This window comes from Clupea harengus, chromosome 13 (genome assembly GCF_900700415.2).
Source record: "Clupea harengus chromosome 13, Ch_v2.0.2, whole genome shotgun sequence".
In the NCBI taxonomy this organism is placed as follows: Eukaryota; Metazoa; Chordata; class Actinopteri; order Clupeiformes; family Clupeidae; genus Clupea; species Clupea harengus.
In genome coordinates this window covers 578,165-595,000 of record NC_045164.1, presented here as the reverse complement: position 1 = coordinate 595,000, position 16,836 = coordinate 578,165, and the positions used below count along the sequence as shown (strand labels likewise).

The 16,836-nt window shown below is 42.0% G+C and overlaps 1 protein-coding gene across 9 annotated transcripts in view; it reads right to left on the bottom strand.

Annotated features, from left to right (window-relative positions):
- The window catches only part of ablim1a (actin binding LIM protein 1a), a 45,316-nt gene that overhangs the window by 21,026 nt on the left and 7,454 nt on the right, over positions 1 to 16,836 (bottom strand). For 6 of the 9 annotated variants that reach the window (XM_031578941.2, XM_031578937.2, XM_031578935.2 and 3 more), the window contains exon 2: positions 3,389 to 3,526. In XM_031578941.2, coding sequence (XP_031434801.1) covers positions 3,389 to 3,526 — 138 coding nt within the window. Of the gene's footprint in view, positions 1 to 3,388; positions 3,527 to 7,765; positions 8,010 to 16,836 lie in introns of those variants that run through there. The other 3 variants (XM_031578940.2, XM_031578942.2, XM_031578943.2) reach the window with 3 other exon arrangements.

The following is a 16,836-nucleotide window of genomic DNA, read 5'->3' as shown; positions in this document are numbered from 1 at the left end:
ATCTCAGAGAGCCGCATGCCATGATGATTTTGCTGAAAAACAGCAACATCTAAACAAAGCATTCAACAGTTGCCTCAGACACACACACACACACACACACACACACACACACACACAAAACATCCGCAGACAGATTTGAATGCACGACTTTCATCAACATCCCAATGGCATTTTACCAGAGGGTATTTAAAGAGCAGAGCGACTGGTGACATATCATCAGAGATGAAAGGATGTTCCGTGTCTCAGGGAATCAATATTCCGCAGCACTGTCTGTGCATTATGTAAGGAAGAGCCCAGAGAGTTACAGGAAGCCACGAGAAAGAGGAGAGGAGAGGAGAGGAGAGGAGAGGAGAGGAGCTTCCTCTCTTCAGCTCATTGATCCTGCCCAAGGATTGCAGCCATAGATGTTTTTGTTTTGGGGGGAAGGGTGGAGATGCCTGTTCCAGTAATGTACTCAGGAATAGATGCAGCATTGTTCAGTGTCAAGTGCAACTAACGATCAACTCACTCAGCCATTTCAGGCTTAAATAGCACCATACATATCCAGCATGCCATGTGATTGAAGTGAACTACACAAGGTATGTCGCTATGAAGTTAATAAATCTGTGTATTCTCCATTGTTTGGAGTCTCCGTTTTCCCTAAAGAAATACTCCTCACTGCTCTGTCTAATGCTAAATCTGTACCTGTTCACTTTCACATGATAAAGGTGATTGGCATTCACCACAGACACTGCACAACAGACATTATATTCTTAGCACCTCAGACAGAAAAAAAGTGTCACTAAACTTTCAAACTAAAATAGAACAAACAGAAAACAACTAAAATAAACAAAAATCTGAGTCTATTTCTGTCACCAAGTGTAAACCCTGCTCTCTCGTCATAATCCATGCAGAGGGCATACTTCTTATAGGATTCCACTCATACCACTGAGGACCACATAGTCGTGTTCTGCTGGTATTGTTGCCAATATGACTTATGGCCCAGATTCAGGATCAATTAGCAGCCAGAGTACTCTGAATCAACACTTGAGAGCAGGAGTAACTAACAACAGCCAACTTGTGTCAATACAGCTAATCCAGTTAGCATCACCTGCCCTATGTCTCCAGGCTTTGGAGATTTAAAATAGAAGCTGGCAATGTCCAGTGAGATAGCACTCAGTGAATAGGGACTTAGATGGCCTTTTAAGACCTCTGTCTGACAGTTAGCAGACACTAGTCCTCTTTTGCCATCAAAGCCTGTACACACACACACACACACACACACACACACACACACACACACACACACACACACACACACACACACACACTGTCAAATCATCTCTAAAATCTATATCTTTTATGCCTTAATTTCATCAAGCAGAGGTTTTTGATTTATCACCTACGGGGGTTTGTTTTGGTGTTAACCCTAGCTGTGGTACGGATTTGGCTGTGCCAGACAGTGAGAGTGTACAGCTCTGTGATGAGTCCGATGTGCTTTTGTAGTTGCATTTGGAAATGCATATTTGCACGGAAACTACACAATCAATATCATTATCACGTCATATCGCAAAACAGATGGGGAACTTTTCCACACATTTTCATTTTCATGATGGTAAATCGCATTTATGACAGTGACGGCGGAGTGTTTAATTGAGCAGGGGAAGAATAAGGCTTAATTGGATGAGGACAGTGGCATGTCCAACATGATGAGATCTAGTGCTCACGCTGGAAGCAAATTCATTCTGTTACACCACCATCAGAGACGACTTCTCAAACACTGGGCAAGAAAATGTGTTTCTATTTCAGGCACCTTTGGCACTGTTCACTTGCAAAAATAGCTGTTACTATTTCTGTATTTCTTACTAGGAAAGGGGAAAGAGGAGGACTAAATTAAAAATAAATTAAAAACTCAGACTGTCAGCTGGTAAATAATGCTATAAATGACACCGTTTTTAAAACATATAACAACTTACAGTTCCATTCACCCCATTCCTCTTACAATATGAAATATATTTTAAACTATAAAAATATAGAAGCTATAATATTAAACTGTATACATTATATTATAACAAGGCATTCTACATTTTGACCAAAGTGGCTGTGAACAATATTCACCTTCTGATTTTTCTATTAGACAATTCACTGTCAGGACTCTCCACATTGCCTTTACTACCAGGAACAACTGCAATGAATGTAGCACTGCACACCAGCACACACTAAAGCAGGCCTGGTCCTCTGAAGACTGTGAGAGAGGGTAGAAAGATGCTAAGCTTAGCATGTGTGTGTGTATGTGGGATCTTAGCATGTGTCCGGTGTGGGATTGCGCTTCCGCTGTACGGGTACACTTAGACCAGAGAGGAGGGAGTTAAAAACGGCCCGCCACACATTAGCTTTAACAGCCTTAGCAGCTGAGGGCAACAAATAGGAGCAGCTCCGCAGACCGAGTCCACAAATCTGCGGGTGGCTTAGAGATGTGCTGAAGAAGAAAGAAGGGGGCCTTTCTACAGACTGCTGAAATATTTATATATGAGGACATCTAAAATTAGCTCTGAACAGAACAAATAAGCTATAATTACACGAGCCACAAAATAGTTTATTTTTGGGGACCTGTTCACAATTACTGAATGATACACGTATTTCCTGGCCAGGCTGCTGATTTATAGGCATTGTTTAACAGAACAATCTTTCAGCGATACATACGTCAACCATTCATGAGTCAAACTGACTTTACACATGAAAAAGATCTCCAATGGCCTATGTCGTGGTTGCCAAGTTGAACAATACTGCTTGGTTCTCGCATATTGTATACTATGACTGTATGATGAGGTCAAATACAATAACGTTTTGGCCTCACTCCAAACATGCTAGGCCAGCTGAAAACCACACACATCTTTCCTTGCATGAAATAAGTAAACTGGAGTAGTGATAGTCAGCCCATCTCTTGAAAGCTCAAATTCAGTATGGGAATAACTAGAATATATATCTTAGTGTATTTGGCCAATCAAGCCCTTTGTGGGTATCTGATTATTAAAACATGATGTGTTCACTCAATGTGACGAATCACTACAGTATTCTCCAGAGGTTGTCCCCAGACAATCCTTGTCTGTCCCCAGACACTTGGGCATCGCCCTTGTTGTTCACATGAAAAGCAGCACCAACCCTAGAGAAATCTTGAGGCATTAAAGATTCTGCGATTCAAATCCAAATCCCCCTTTTGTCAAGTTCAGCAAACTTCCTCTCCAAGTCGACACGTTGCTTCAGGAGCACGGAACGGGTGTATAATTTGATTGGCCAACACACCCTTTAATATTGTTTGTTTACGTTTTCATCACACCTTTGTTTCATCTCACACTCACACTCCCAATCCCACTCTGAGCACTTTATCCATGCAGCCTTACGCACTCACCTTTACAGGTGAAGCAGTTGATGTGAAAGTGCCTGGACTGCACCCGCAGGACCTCTCCCTTGCATAGCTCTCCGCACTTGTAGCACTGAATCAAAGGCTTCTCCGTGGGGTGGCGGTGTGGTTCCTTGTCATGGGCCACTAACAGAGAGAACAACACAGGTGTTAGCAGTTAGCAGTTAGCAGTTAGCAGTAGACATGTGGGAAGAAATCAAATGGACCTGAACAGAGCTGCCTATCCAGGACTCGCAGTAGACTGGGACCATAAATAGATAGAGGTAAAAAGGAGTTGATTTTACAAGCCAGCTCTCTTCCATATAGTTTTCAGTTAATAATATTCAAACGTTATACATGTGTTGTTCACTGTTGCTGAGTCATCATATCAGATTTCTAAACTGCTGGTGAGACGTGGTTAATGGGAATAGTGAAATAAAAACATTCTGCTAAATTACTGTAGTTAATCTCAGTTTAATAATCCTAAACACAGTTGAAAACCAACCAAAAAAAGAGTGTCTGTTCTGTTCCACACCCAACCTCTACTTCAAAGAGGGCTGGTGATTATGCAGGGGGAGCTGAAGACAGCGGGCTCCAGCCTCCCCTGGGGACAGACTGCACTGTAACATGTGCTCTGGAATAATAATAACTGAACATGCTGACTGAGCCCATGATCGTGATCATGCTCCTCTTCAGGCACAAAACAACAAAGATCCTGAATGAGCTCCTCTCATTCGGCAGAACTTCTGAACTCAACGATTTCTCAATGACATTTGGATTGGATGCATAACTAACTAAATTGAGCATTTTTTTAAATGCCGGGAATGCCAAGAATCAATGCTCTGTGTCGTTCAATGCTTTGTGTACGTTGTCAATGTTTCGAAACTCAGACCTGTCCTTGACTGAGGCAGAGAAAAGGTCAAGTTTATTCTCCCGTGCTTCTGAACAGGCCTGGTTTCCCACAGACGGAACATTACGCCATACAGTGATTCTCAGCAGCAGTGCAGTGTGTTTGCCTTTATTTTCAACCGTAAAACCTGAAACTCCAGAAACAGTTGACCGATCATCTGCCCAACTCATGAATATTGGTTGAAACAGTCTATACGGTGATGATGTACAAAAGCCCATGATCCTCAGCGGCAGTGCAGCATCTAATCAAATCACGGCAGCCTGAGAGACCTCTGTGATGCTCGTTTTAATAGGAGCTCTACCCCTTCCTCACCCCAACTGCACTTCCCAAAACACTGTGATGATTCATCTCTAACCGCCCAACAGTGCCACACATCCCCTCCCTCAGACGTGAGGCGGGCGGGCAGGCAGGCAGGCAGGCAGGCGGGCGGGCGGGCGGGTGGGCGGGCGGGCGGGGGGGGCTAATCCCTTCTGGGGGAGATAACGAGCGCTGGAGGGGGGACACTTTTAATCCTCCCTATCCCAAAAGAGTAGAAAAGTGTGTGTGTGTGTGTGTGTGTGTGTGCGTGTGTGTGTCTGTTTATATGCATACACCTGTCTCTGATCCTGTGTGGGTAGGTTGGTGGGTGTGTATGTGAATGTGTGTGTGTGTGTTTGTTTGCTGTCTCTGATCATGTTTGGGTGGGTATGTGGAAGTGTGTGTGTGTGTGCGTGCTTGCCTGTCTCCTATCGTGTGTGTGTGTGTGTGTTTGTTTGCTGTCTCTGATCATGTGTGGGTGGGTGTGTTTGCATCTGCCTATACACTTCTCATGGGGGGGGGGGGGTACCCCCAAATTATGCCTCAGACATAACAGGGAGTCCTAAACCCCTTTCTCATAAATATGTATGACCGTATTCACCCCCCCCCCCCCCCCCCATCGCCACACCACCCCCCTGCCCCAGCAGCCTGTCAAAGACAAAGAGCATCAAAGCAGAGCCATATGGGCCAAAGACCTATCTCAGTACAACAGCCTCAGTCCCTATCAGTTTCTATCAAATCTCCTCTGAGGATTATCTGTGGGGTGATCCAGTCTATGTTACTCTGCAGGAGCAGGAGCAGAGTCAGGTGGGAAGGTTCCCCATCTAAAACAGTCTGTTTCATTGCTTCAGTGTAAATGTGCACAATTACATTACAGTGTTTGTGTGTGTGTGTGTGTGTGTGTGTGTGTGTGTGTGTGTGTGTGTGTGTGTGTGTGTTTGCGTGTGTGTGTGCGTGTGTGTGTGTGTGTGTGTGTGTGTTTGTTTGTTTGTTTGTCTGTTTGTGTCAGTGTACATCTGTGAAAGGATTCATGCCAGCCTTAACCATTCTAAAAGTATGAAACAGAGAATCAGGGCTGACCCTGGCGCAGCTTAAAGCAAAGCTGTGTGTGCATATGTTCCCGTATTGTCTCCTTTTTTGCACAACACTGGCAATCAAAGCTCCCATCAGAATGATTAAAAATGCTAAAATGCCCATCAAAACACACATCTGTCCCAGCCAATACAGTTGCATTGGACAGCATAGCAGCAACCTAACAGGGTCCTGTCCTGTGTTACCTGCCCTCTACCCTACCCTACCCTACCTCATCTATGAATGGATCTATGGCTATGAATCTGCTCGGGCACTTCTGTTTCACTGCTGTAACTCTCAGGAAATCAGGATTATTATCTATCAGGACATTATCTATCATAACATGTCTGTGTGATTGACTGTTTATTGATTACGTAGCTCAAACCACATCATGTAATCATGTGACATAGCTAGCACATATGCATTTGCATTTGTCCACCGATACTAACTTAACACAATAACCAACTAGGATATGTCCTGCCCTTAGGATCATTACTGTCGCCTCTTCTATCTTACTGATTTTGAGGTCAAGCATTAAGCCATACAGACTTCACAAAGCATCACTATAACTTCTATGTTACCAGAGCAGAGAGAGTATTGCTAGTCTTCAAAAGGATTCAAAATGATTATTTTATATATCTCTACGAAACTTTACTGTGTACCCTCATGCTAATTCTGCTATGCGGGATGAATGAAGTTCTAAGGTACACTGTCGTTTTCTAAAAAAACGTTAGTACTTGTGGACCTTTCAGTGCTTTCCACTGAGGTGGGAATGTGTTACCTATACCTGTAAGCTCCATACAGAAAACTCTAAATGCATCTTTACTGTTGAAAACGTTATAAGCACTGAACGTAAGAAAATAACCAAATTCACACACATTCGCACACACACAAACACATACACACTTTCACAGTTCCAGCTTACACATAGCACTCTCCCATACTATGATTAGTCATTTAACAGCACACACAGACATACAAAGTGTAATTTGTCAATGTGTCAAAAGAGTGCCAATGTTTACAAACACACCTTTTCTGCCTAGTCCCCTACTGTACCACTGTAAACATACTGTATGCTGTTACACACTGATCAGCACTGCTGTTGTTGTTGTTTGCCAGGCAGAGAGAGAGAGGAAGTGAGAGAGAGAAAGAGAGAGAGAGAGAAAGAGAGAGGGAGAGATAAAGAGAGAGAGGGAGGAAGAGGGAGAGAGAGAGAAAGAGAGGTCCCTTTTTTCTGGGGATGCTTTAAATCAAACGAGGCCACTGCAGACAACAATGGGGAGTACCTTGGAGCCGGTTGCCATGGCAACGGCTGCGGGAGCTCACAGAGCATGCCTACAGCTGCTTTGGGGCTGCATGTGCATCTCAATCAGCAGCTCGGCTCTACATTGGTCACCCCTCATACAGACACAACGGCCACCACAGAAAGGCAGAAAAGTAACGAGGTTAATGTTCAGTGTGTAAATACATCACCACAGCTTTGGCTAGGTGAGGGGAGAAACGCACCCAGCTGCCTGTCGAGGTGGGGCTGAAACCCAATCAGCTGTTTGGGTTGACACATCACATCTCTAATCTGCACATGTATGCACACACACACACACACACACACACACACACACACACACACACAGACACACACACACACACACACACACACACACGACATTGCAGCATGCCATTTTCATGACAACAAGAGCACCACTACTGACAAAAATTCTTCTGACAAAAAACATCTGCGTGTGTGCATGTCTGTTTGTAAGAGAAAGTGGCTGTGTGTGTGTGTGTGTGTGAGTGTTTGGCCATGCACTCATGTTTACATCCTGCCTTTATATCCTGAGATCTTAAAACAAAAAAGCGATGATCCAAATGGCTTTCCCAACAGCTTACTGGGAACTGACAGTAAAAATCTCGGTATTTAACTTGCAGTCTGCTTAACTCTGAGCAGTAAGCTCACTCCGTCACGTCACAAATGACACAAAACCCAAACTCCATCCAACTCACATAAAATCTCTCTCACACACACACACACACGCATGCGTGCCAGAGAGACACTCCGCACGTTAACCCCCAGTTAGCATTCAAACAGGCAACATGGACTGACACGGTACCTTTTTCCTTCACCATGACCATCAGCTGACAGGTAGCCTGAGAGAGAAGCTCCAGAGGTGCCTTAGATGCCCACACCACAGATAGAACCAGCAAGAACTACAGAGGTATTAGTCATCCAAAAAAGACATGAAGAGAGACAGAGAGAGAGAGAGAGAGAGAGAGAGAGAGAGACTGTTATCCTGAGCCAGGAAAGCAGCCTGGAATGTGGCGACTGCCTGCCTGCTTCTCTCTATTCTTCTGTTTTCCGTCCCCTCCTCTCTCTCTCTCTCCCTCTCTCTCTCTCTCCACCCCTCCCCCTGCCTCTCCTCCTCCTCCCCCCCCCCCGTGTCTCCTCCTGCCATGGTCTCACCCATCCCTTCTCTGCAGTATCCTGCTGCTTTCAGCCATGGCCATGTGACAAATGCAGACTCATCATACCTCTGGATGGGTTTTCTATTCACACACACACACACACACACACACACACAGAGACAGACACATGCACGCACGCACGCACACACACACACACACACATCCACACACATGCACACACACATGCACGAACAGACACAGACACACACACACACACACGCACACGCACACATATCACATTTTCTCAGGTTTAAATCAAATACTATACAATAATAGCAAATAATAAATGTTTTGCATTTGCCATAAAGACAAATGGTAAAGACAAACGATTCATGTAGTGACATCAAGATTAAAAATATCCCTCTTGCAAAGCAAAATTCAAAACTCAAATATAAAAAATCCTTGTTAATAAGTTGTGTTAAGTTCTTGTGATCTAGAAATGGTAGTACAACAAAATAACAAATATTTAATGGAAGATGAACAGATTATCTTCTCGAGATCATGACTGTAATTCATGACGATAATGCATAGCAATTACGATGGAAAATGATAATTAAAATAGAAAAACAAAACACATTCTTATCTCCAGATCATGACAAACAATGTCTCTTAAATCATCACAATGACATAAAAAATCTATATCTCTCAATACGAACTCATTATGTTATTACCGTAAAGACAACACCACTAATCTTTATCAATTGTTATGTTAGCAACTATGTTGCTTCTACATTATGTTTCAATTCAGTACTACAGCATTTCAATTAAATGGCCTGGCTCCCAAAATCATACAAAGCAGAATAGAGACATGTTCCGATGGAACACCTATATTTTGAGTTGACACGCCATCTACTGATGTCTTCAGTCTCTTCAGTCACTCCACTCACTGCGGCCGAAGCCACATCAGTTGTAAAATAGGAACTGAGGTGCTCTGAGGTGAGCAGTAAAAAGTTAAATTCATCAACACTTGGAAGCTATTTTTAAACATAGGCTAAAGGCCATCAATGCGCAACACCTTTTCCGTGGTGCTGACGCTGCACTTCTGCTAATGCTCGTGCGCCTGCACTTTGACATCAGCAGCCATAACTCTACATATAAAATACACCAAACCCAAATCAATGAAGACATTAGCTGTAAAATGGGATCTCCTTTCATTATTTCTTTTTTTTTAGATAGACCTACTTTCACAAGATTAATCATTCTGCAATGACCATGTTGAAGATATGACAACCCATAAACCATAACTAGGTTACAGCTTGTCAGGTATAGTGCATAACTGCCTTAGGACTATCCCAAAAGTAGGTCAAGTGTATGTTTAGGATGTAGCCTGCTCTTTACTGGGCAGCAGCATCCCTTACCAGCAGCTTTTCACATCTTAAATGAAGAGCATGTGAGGGCCCTACACAACTTGCAAATCAGTAGGCAACTTAACCAGCACTCATTATTTCACCTGAAACAGGTCAACTTGTAAATCAGTAGGCTTCCTAACCTGTACTCATTCTGACTGTAACATTATTTAAGCTAAAGTTAGTTCATTGGCAAATCAGTAGGCTACTAAACCAGCACACATTCTAACTGTAATATTAGTGAAGCTGAAGTTAGTTCATTTGCAAATCAGTAGGCTTCTTAACCTGTACTCATTCCAACAGTAACATTACTGAAGTTGAAGTTAGTTAATTTGCAAATCAGTAGGCTACCTAACCTGTACTCATTCCAACTGTACCTTAGCTCCATTACATAACGTGAAGCTGTGCAACTAGCAAATGCAGTGTTTCACCAGCACATGGTCATTATCTGCTATAACATCACCTTGTCATCGGTTGATCGCAGGGCATCTGTGTTATTTCACCTAAACATGGTCTAATAGCATCTCACTATAGTTCATAAGAATGACTGGATTTAGTGCTGTCTGAATGACTTCTCTACTCCACCTGGTACTAGCATGATAAACATTCTGCCCTGTGGCTGCAGATGAGCTGATGATGTCACACCTGTATTAATCTGCCCAGACACTCTATGACCTCAGCTCACATCTGCCTTTGTGACTTCAGTCTATACTCCTTGGACTCAAGATGCAAGCTAACGGTCTTCAATAAGGTTAGGTTTCTAAGACGTCTTCCAGCAGCTATAGCCAGGATTATGTGGCTTATTTGGGCAGTAATGAACGGGATAAGAGGGTTGTTTTAGACTAGAGAACTGCATTTCTACTTGCTGTTCCAGAGCTTTTTAATGCAGACAAAACACAGGGATGTGCCTGTGTTCTCATAACTTTGTGACTCAGAATAGCTACATCTTTCCGAAAGCAAAGAAGCAAGTCGTGCACATTACGCAAATATCATCAGCTCACAGCAGGAATATGATTTGTTTTGCTTATTCATTTATTCATAAAATTAGAAGCTTAAGTATGCGAAACTGGTAGCAGTAGCGAGGGAATGAGGTTGGGAAGCAGACACAAGACCAGTGGAGAGGTGTGGTGGAGGTGTTAGAGGCTTTGTACCTACATCACAATGCTTCTGTTGGATATTGGGTTGCGAGGACAGTCACCCATAGGAGCTTTAAAGGAGTTGTCTGAGGCTGCTGAAAAAGCGAGCCAGTGTTTATGGCTGAGGTATTCATAGACTACTTGGGGACATGTGAATTAACCTGTATTGTGTGAAGTAACCCTGTTGTTGCAAGATGTGTGGGTGCCTAAAGTGACCAGGGTTCGTATCCCAGTTTCCTCCCTTACCCTAATCCAGGTTTGTACCCCTGAGGTGGTAACCCTCCAAACTCTTACCCTGGAGAGCCTGTGCCATGCCATAGTATAATGAGACTGATGTTTAGATAATTAGGCCGTGCATTGTTCAGACTCAGAGATATGCATGTGCTTGAGATGTATCTCTTGTTGTCTCTGGTATTGATATTGTCCTAACCCATCGTATGGAGGGGGGTGAGTCTGGGACACCAGATACCACCATTGAGCCTTCTGGAGGTGTTGTGGGCTTAGATCAATGAAACATTGACAAAGGAAGGTGCCCACTTGTCAACCCCAGTGAAATGCGCATCAAGGCATCTTTGTTGTTGTTGTTGTTGTTGTTGTTGTTAGGTTTTGTTAAGTATCAGTATGATGGTTGTAGTGCACCCTGTTGTGTTATAATACTTAGGCTAGGTTACTGGGTATGAGTACTTGCATGCGATAGTGAGATGTGTGGCCGCTTTGGGATGTACCAGAACAATAGCAAAAGGAATTTAACCTCTTTTCCTATGTATAACTGAATCTGTCTCAATGAGTGTGGCTTAACATGACCCTTTAATCCTCATATATATATCCTAGTGAGAAATCCTTTAGAATCCAATTAGATGCATCACGGTACAATAATCACTTGGCTGACACACCCAGACCTATTTGAACAGACTGATTGGAGGGCTTGACCAAAGGCTTCTGACACCTAATATATATGCTCCCTGATGCCTTTTTATTGTCAGCCCAAAGACCCCCGCAATGACCCTATGACCTTGATGTAACTCACTGGGATTCTTCTAAAAGCCTTCTTAAAAGCACATAACCTGATTTGAAAACAACAGTAAAGTTCTCACAAAGCTGTCTCGTTCTTTCATGGGTTAGGTATTGTTAAGTATCAGTATGGTAATTGTGATGCACCCACATAGGACTGTTTGTTAGGATTGTTTCGTATAATTACTTGCATGTGACATTGACAGTTTTGGCCACTGTGGGAAGTCCCCAACCAATATGTTAAGGAATTTAACATCTTGTCCTGTGTATAACTGAAAAGCATACAATAAAACTCTGCAAGGACAACTTTAACTTAACTTAATTTAACTTAACTTAAATCAAATGGCCTGTAATGTATGTGGAGTGTCATGTATTTCACGTTAATTATTCAGAATTAAAATATGGGCTTTATATATGTAATAGGAGATTATGCATGAAAGTCCATACTTTTGAGTCAAAGCAAGAAGCAACTGAATAAAGATGAAACACCAAAATTAACTGAACAAGACACTGCCGTCAGTGCCAAGAGCTTTACCAAACATCTGGCTTAAGTTGCAGTTCTATATGTAAAAAAAACCATTGCCCTAACGAACCATCCCAAACCATAGCAAGCCTAACCTGTGGGCTAATCCGAGTGAGCAGTAAGAGTCTGGAGGACCAATCCACTGACACTTGAGTAATCCCCATTAACACACACACATAGGATTTGACCTGCTGATAGATGTCCATCGCCAGTGTGTGTGTGACATGTGACACGAAAGCAATACTTCCCACGCTCCCACTCTATGTTTTGACTACTGTCATTCTGTTTTTAATGACGTCTATCTTACTTTTTTTTACAAAAGTTACAAACATTAACTGGACCGTTTATTTTTCCGGTCTTCCACTGAATTATAATTTTAGGGTTGTTTTAATTTCCTACTTCACTGTTTGGTCCCCACTATGTTTCTACCTTTTCTTCATCCTCTTTTTCTTCTTCTGCCATAGGAGTCGATGGCAGGCCTTAGAACCATATGGTAAAACGTTTTGAAATTTGGCACACTGATTGGGGACAGTCCCCTGATTCTTTTCACCACGTTTCATGTCTGTGCCTCTAGAATTCTAGCGCCACCAATGGGTCAAAGTTTGAGGTGTGCTTATGCGTGTAACTTTTGAACAGTGTGCCGATTTAGAAAAATTCGATTTTTACGCAAAACATTAAAAAAAAGTTATTTTCTTTTTCCGTTCTTCACCAACATTGCCACAGATGTTCTTCAGACCAAGCCTTACGAAAGTTATCATATGGATTTTTGACTCAAAAGCACTCCTCTGTCAAAGCAAATTGAAATGAGGTTATATCTCAGCAACACTTCAATGCATCAAAACTAAACTTGGTACATCGACTAAGGTGGGGGAGCTGCAATAAGAAAATGTGTTTTTGATGTGTTTGCCTTTAAAAAAATGCTTGTGTCCGGTAAAACCATGGAAGGGCCCAAGGCTGAGACATGGCAACCTGCCATATTGGATTTCATCGAAAGGATAGTCCAATTTTCACCAAATTTGCTACCGTGATCTTCAAACCAAGCCTCACAAAAGTTTTCAGATTGAGTTTAGAATTTTTAAACAGTTTGTTTGTTATAAGCAATCGAAATCGGCGGCAAAGCCACCAAACTGGAAGTGAGATATATCAGCAACTGTTTGATGTATTGACACTAAACTTGTTATATGGGGGCTCGTTCTTGAGGTTGTCCAAAAAAAACAGCATTATTTGACCACTGAGGGGCATTGCAATAACAAAAAAATTTCCTAATACCTTTTGATTTGTTGACCTTATAAAAGTGATTGTTATGCTGGTGATATCTTAGGAGATCCCAAGGAGAGGACATGACAACCTATCATTGTCGACCAAATTTATGTGATCACCCTACTGGATTATATAATAAAAAAAAATGTAAAAGATGTCAGCGATCACAAACCTTGTTGAATCCTCCTTTTTATTTATTTCCGTTCGTTACAGCCTATCCAATTCACCACCAAACAGGAAGTGACCACATATCTCGATCAATTGACATGAAACTTGCTGGGAGTGCATACAGCCTTGCCCTTGACATAATGACATGAAGTGTCCATGGCAACTATGCTCTGCTGGGCTGCTTGGCCCCCTCACCCCACATCTTGGTGCTCATTGTATTCATTCATCCACACTGTGAAGCAGCTTGAATCTCCTGTGTGCATCAAACGTTCTTCATAAGCAAACATACCATAACCTGCTTGGAATTCAGCTTTTTGGCATTTATGCCTTCAAGGGAAACTGGGATTTTTCAACCTGGGCCCTATTTTTAGATCTTTTTACAATTAACGATCAAAATCGATACAGTATTGAGTTAGAACGCTAAAACCAGCAGCCACAAAATGGCTATACAATGGAATCCTATGAGGCAAGCTAGCACGTCAAAGTAAACCGCTTGTCTTCACCACTGATAGGCATGTCATGAATGTTATTATAAGCGTCTGCCAACATGGAAAGGATCCCTACAGAGATACACCTGCATCTGATTACCTCAGTAACTGTAAAGAAACTGTAGAAAATGACAGTCAGTCAGTACAGTCAGGGTTTTAGCTTTCTCTTCTTCGGTCACTGACGTTGCACCCCACTGATTCAATTACATGCTGAAGTATCTGAACCATGCAGAGATCAAGTGGTGATGCCATATAACAAGTACAAAGTAGGCTATAAACTCATCACCAAATGGTTAGAGCACTGCCATACTTAATTAGTTGGTTGTTTTGGGGTTCCTGTCCTGTTTTTGCGCCCTCAATCTGCGGCCCCCTTGCTGTAGTTCCGTGCCCCCTCTGGGGGCCCCACCCCGCACTAAAACAACGCTACTGTTCTATCTACAGATGGCGGGAATGGTAATGGTGAGGCTCAGTAACCAGCGTAGAGAGTAAACTGGTGCTTCATCCAGCAGATTACACAGGAGGGAACGTCCACCACAGTGTACTGCAGGTGAAATGCAAGATTATGTAAAGTTACATATCGTCTGGTGGCCAACCAGAAGGCACCTTACACTATGGTTTGCCAGACACCATAACATCCTTATTACACAAGGAGATCAATGTTGTGATATGATTTTGTGACTGATGTGTGACCAATAATGTGATTGCTGCTAAATTTCTGATGTGAGAAGTCATATTTCATGTACATAAGAAAGATTTCCAAATGTTGCAGTTTTGAGGTTATGTATTCTGTTGTTGTGGTACTGCCAGTGTATCTGTCCATGTGGGACCTGTCAGATAGGGACCTCGGTTATGTCATAATATGGGGCTTGGATGCTTTGTCACCTATGTCATTAATGAAAGATATCAGTCATAAATATGAATGGTGATCATTACTCAACTGTTCTTCCGTTGTCATATGATGCCTTCTGAAGTAATGCAACTGGGCTGAGGATAAGATAAAGTTCCCTTATGATTTTAACTTCACATTAAATAGAAATGCAATTGTAACTTAATGAATAAAGTAAGCTAGGACGTTAGCTACAACAGGCAAAGAAATATCAGTTTACACTTATCGTGTGTACTGTCTGCTAGTGACTTGCTATATGACATTCTATTTATGTAAAAGAATGTACATCTATCAGACACTACTATGAGTACTATGAATTATTATGAGGCAGTGATTACCTCAAATCTCAGTAAGGTTTAGTGCCTGTTTTTTATGCACTTGTATGCTAATCTGAACCGTACAAAAGGATGAGATATCTTAAAAAAGGATTGCTCAAACATGGATGTCATCATCCTGGACTGTGATTGGACATGCTGCATGCAGACATTTGCCAGTCTCCAATCACTTCCTAGGATAGGCTGTGAGTACATGTGCTGTCATATTTGAGACAGAGAGTAATCCTCATGTTCAGTGAGCTTTTACTTGTTTCACTGGCTTAGAGTTGCATCGAATCCCTTCAGAAAGTCTTCAATTACATAAGAATTTAAAGGACCACTTCTCTGTTGGTATTCAGTATAGTTTGGGGTCATTTGTTTATGTTATTTTATATGTCCAGCCGCAACTCAGCATCCCACACACACCCCACCCTCTTTTCCCACAACCACGCACAGAGACACACACACACACACACACACATTAAACATATCTGCCATCATTTTTTGCATGCCACTTTCACTATCTCTCAAGTGAAATAAAATGAATCGGTTTCATCCAATCAAGAAGACATCATCTCTTTATGAAATATTATCAGTTATTATCTTCAATTGGTTTTCATCTACCTATACTGTACATTCCTTTTCTGCACCAGGGCAACTGTGGAGGTAAAACCTGCATCTCTCCTCACAGCGAAGATTGCACAACAGGTTTCACCTGCTTTCTATAGAATAGCAGGGCATACTGTCAAGTGAAACCCTTTTGAATGTTCCCACCATATCTGATGTAATGAATTCTAATGAATGACTACTGTGCAGTGTATTGCACATGTTTAATGCAGTGCTTAAATATCCATCAAAAGTTCATGAAACCTGTATATCAGTATTCATTCATTTACAATTTAATTTGTATTTAATGTGAAGTTAAAATCATAAGGGAACTTTATCTTATCCTCAGCCCAGTCGCATTACTTTAGAAGACAGCATATGACAACAGAAGAACAGTTGAGTAATGATGACTATTTATTTATGACTGATATCTTTCATTAATGACATTCAAAGCATCCAAGCCCCATATTAGGACCTGACCGAGGTCCCTATCAAAACCCTTTCAAAGCCCTTGTTTGACAGCTTTTTGACAGTCCACATTGACAGATACACTGGCAGCACCACAACAACAGAATACAAAACCTCAAAACTGCTTAGTCCTCTGCTAAGGGAATAGACAAGCCCTGCTTAAAAACACAGTCAGGCCCACTGAGCCCTGCAGAAATCTTGACATGCAGAGAACGAATGTCTAGGGTCTAGGACAGAGGTTTAAAATCTGCAGAAATCTTGACATGCAGAGAACGAATGACCAAAATAGGTCAATCAGTTTAAAGTGTAAAACCTGCACTTCAGATAATAAGGCACATACACAACCCCAAAAAGCCTCATGTACCAGAAAGCTAATAAGGGTTTCACCTCTTCGTGCAGAGGGGTGTTTTTGACAATTTCCGCCATTTTCTACTGTTTCATTTAAAACTTGAATATCTATGGTTCTACACATTGCATAATAACCATTTATGACTTAAATTAAAGAAGACCCTT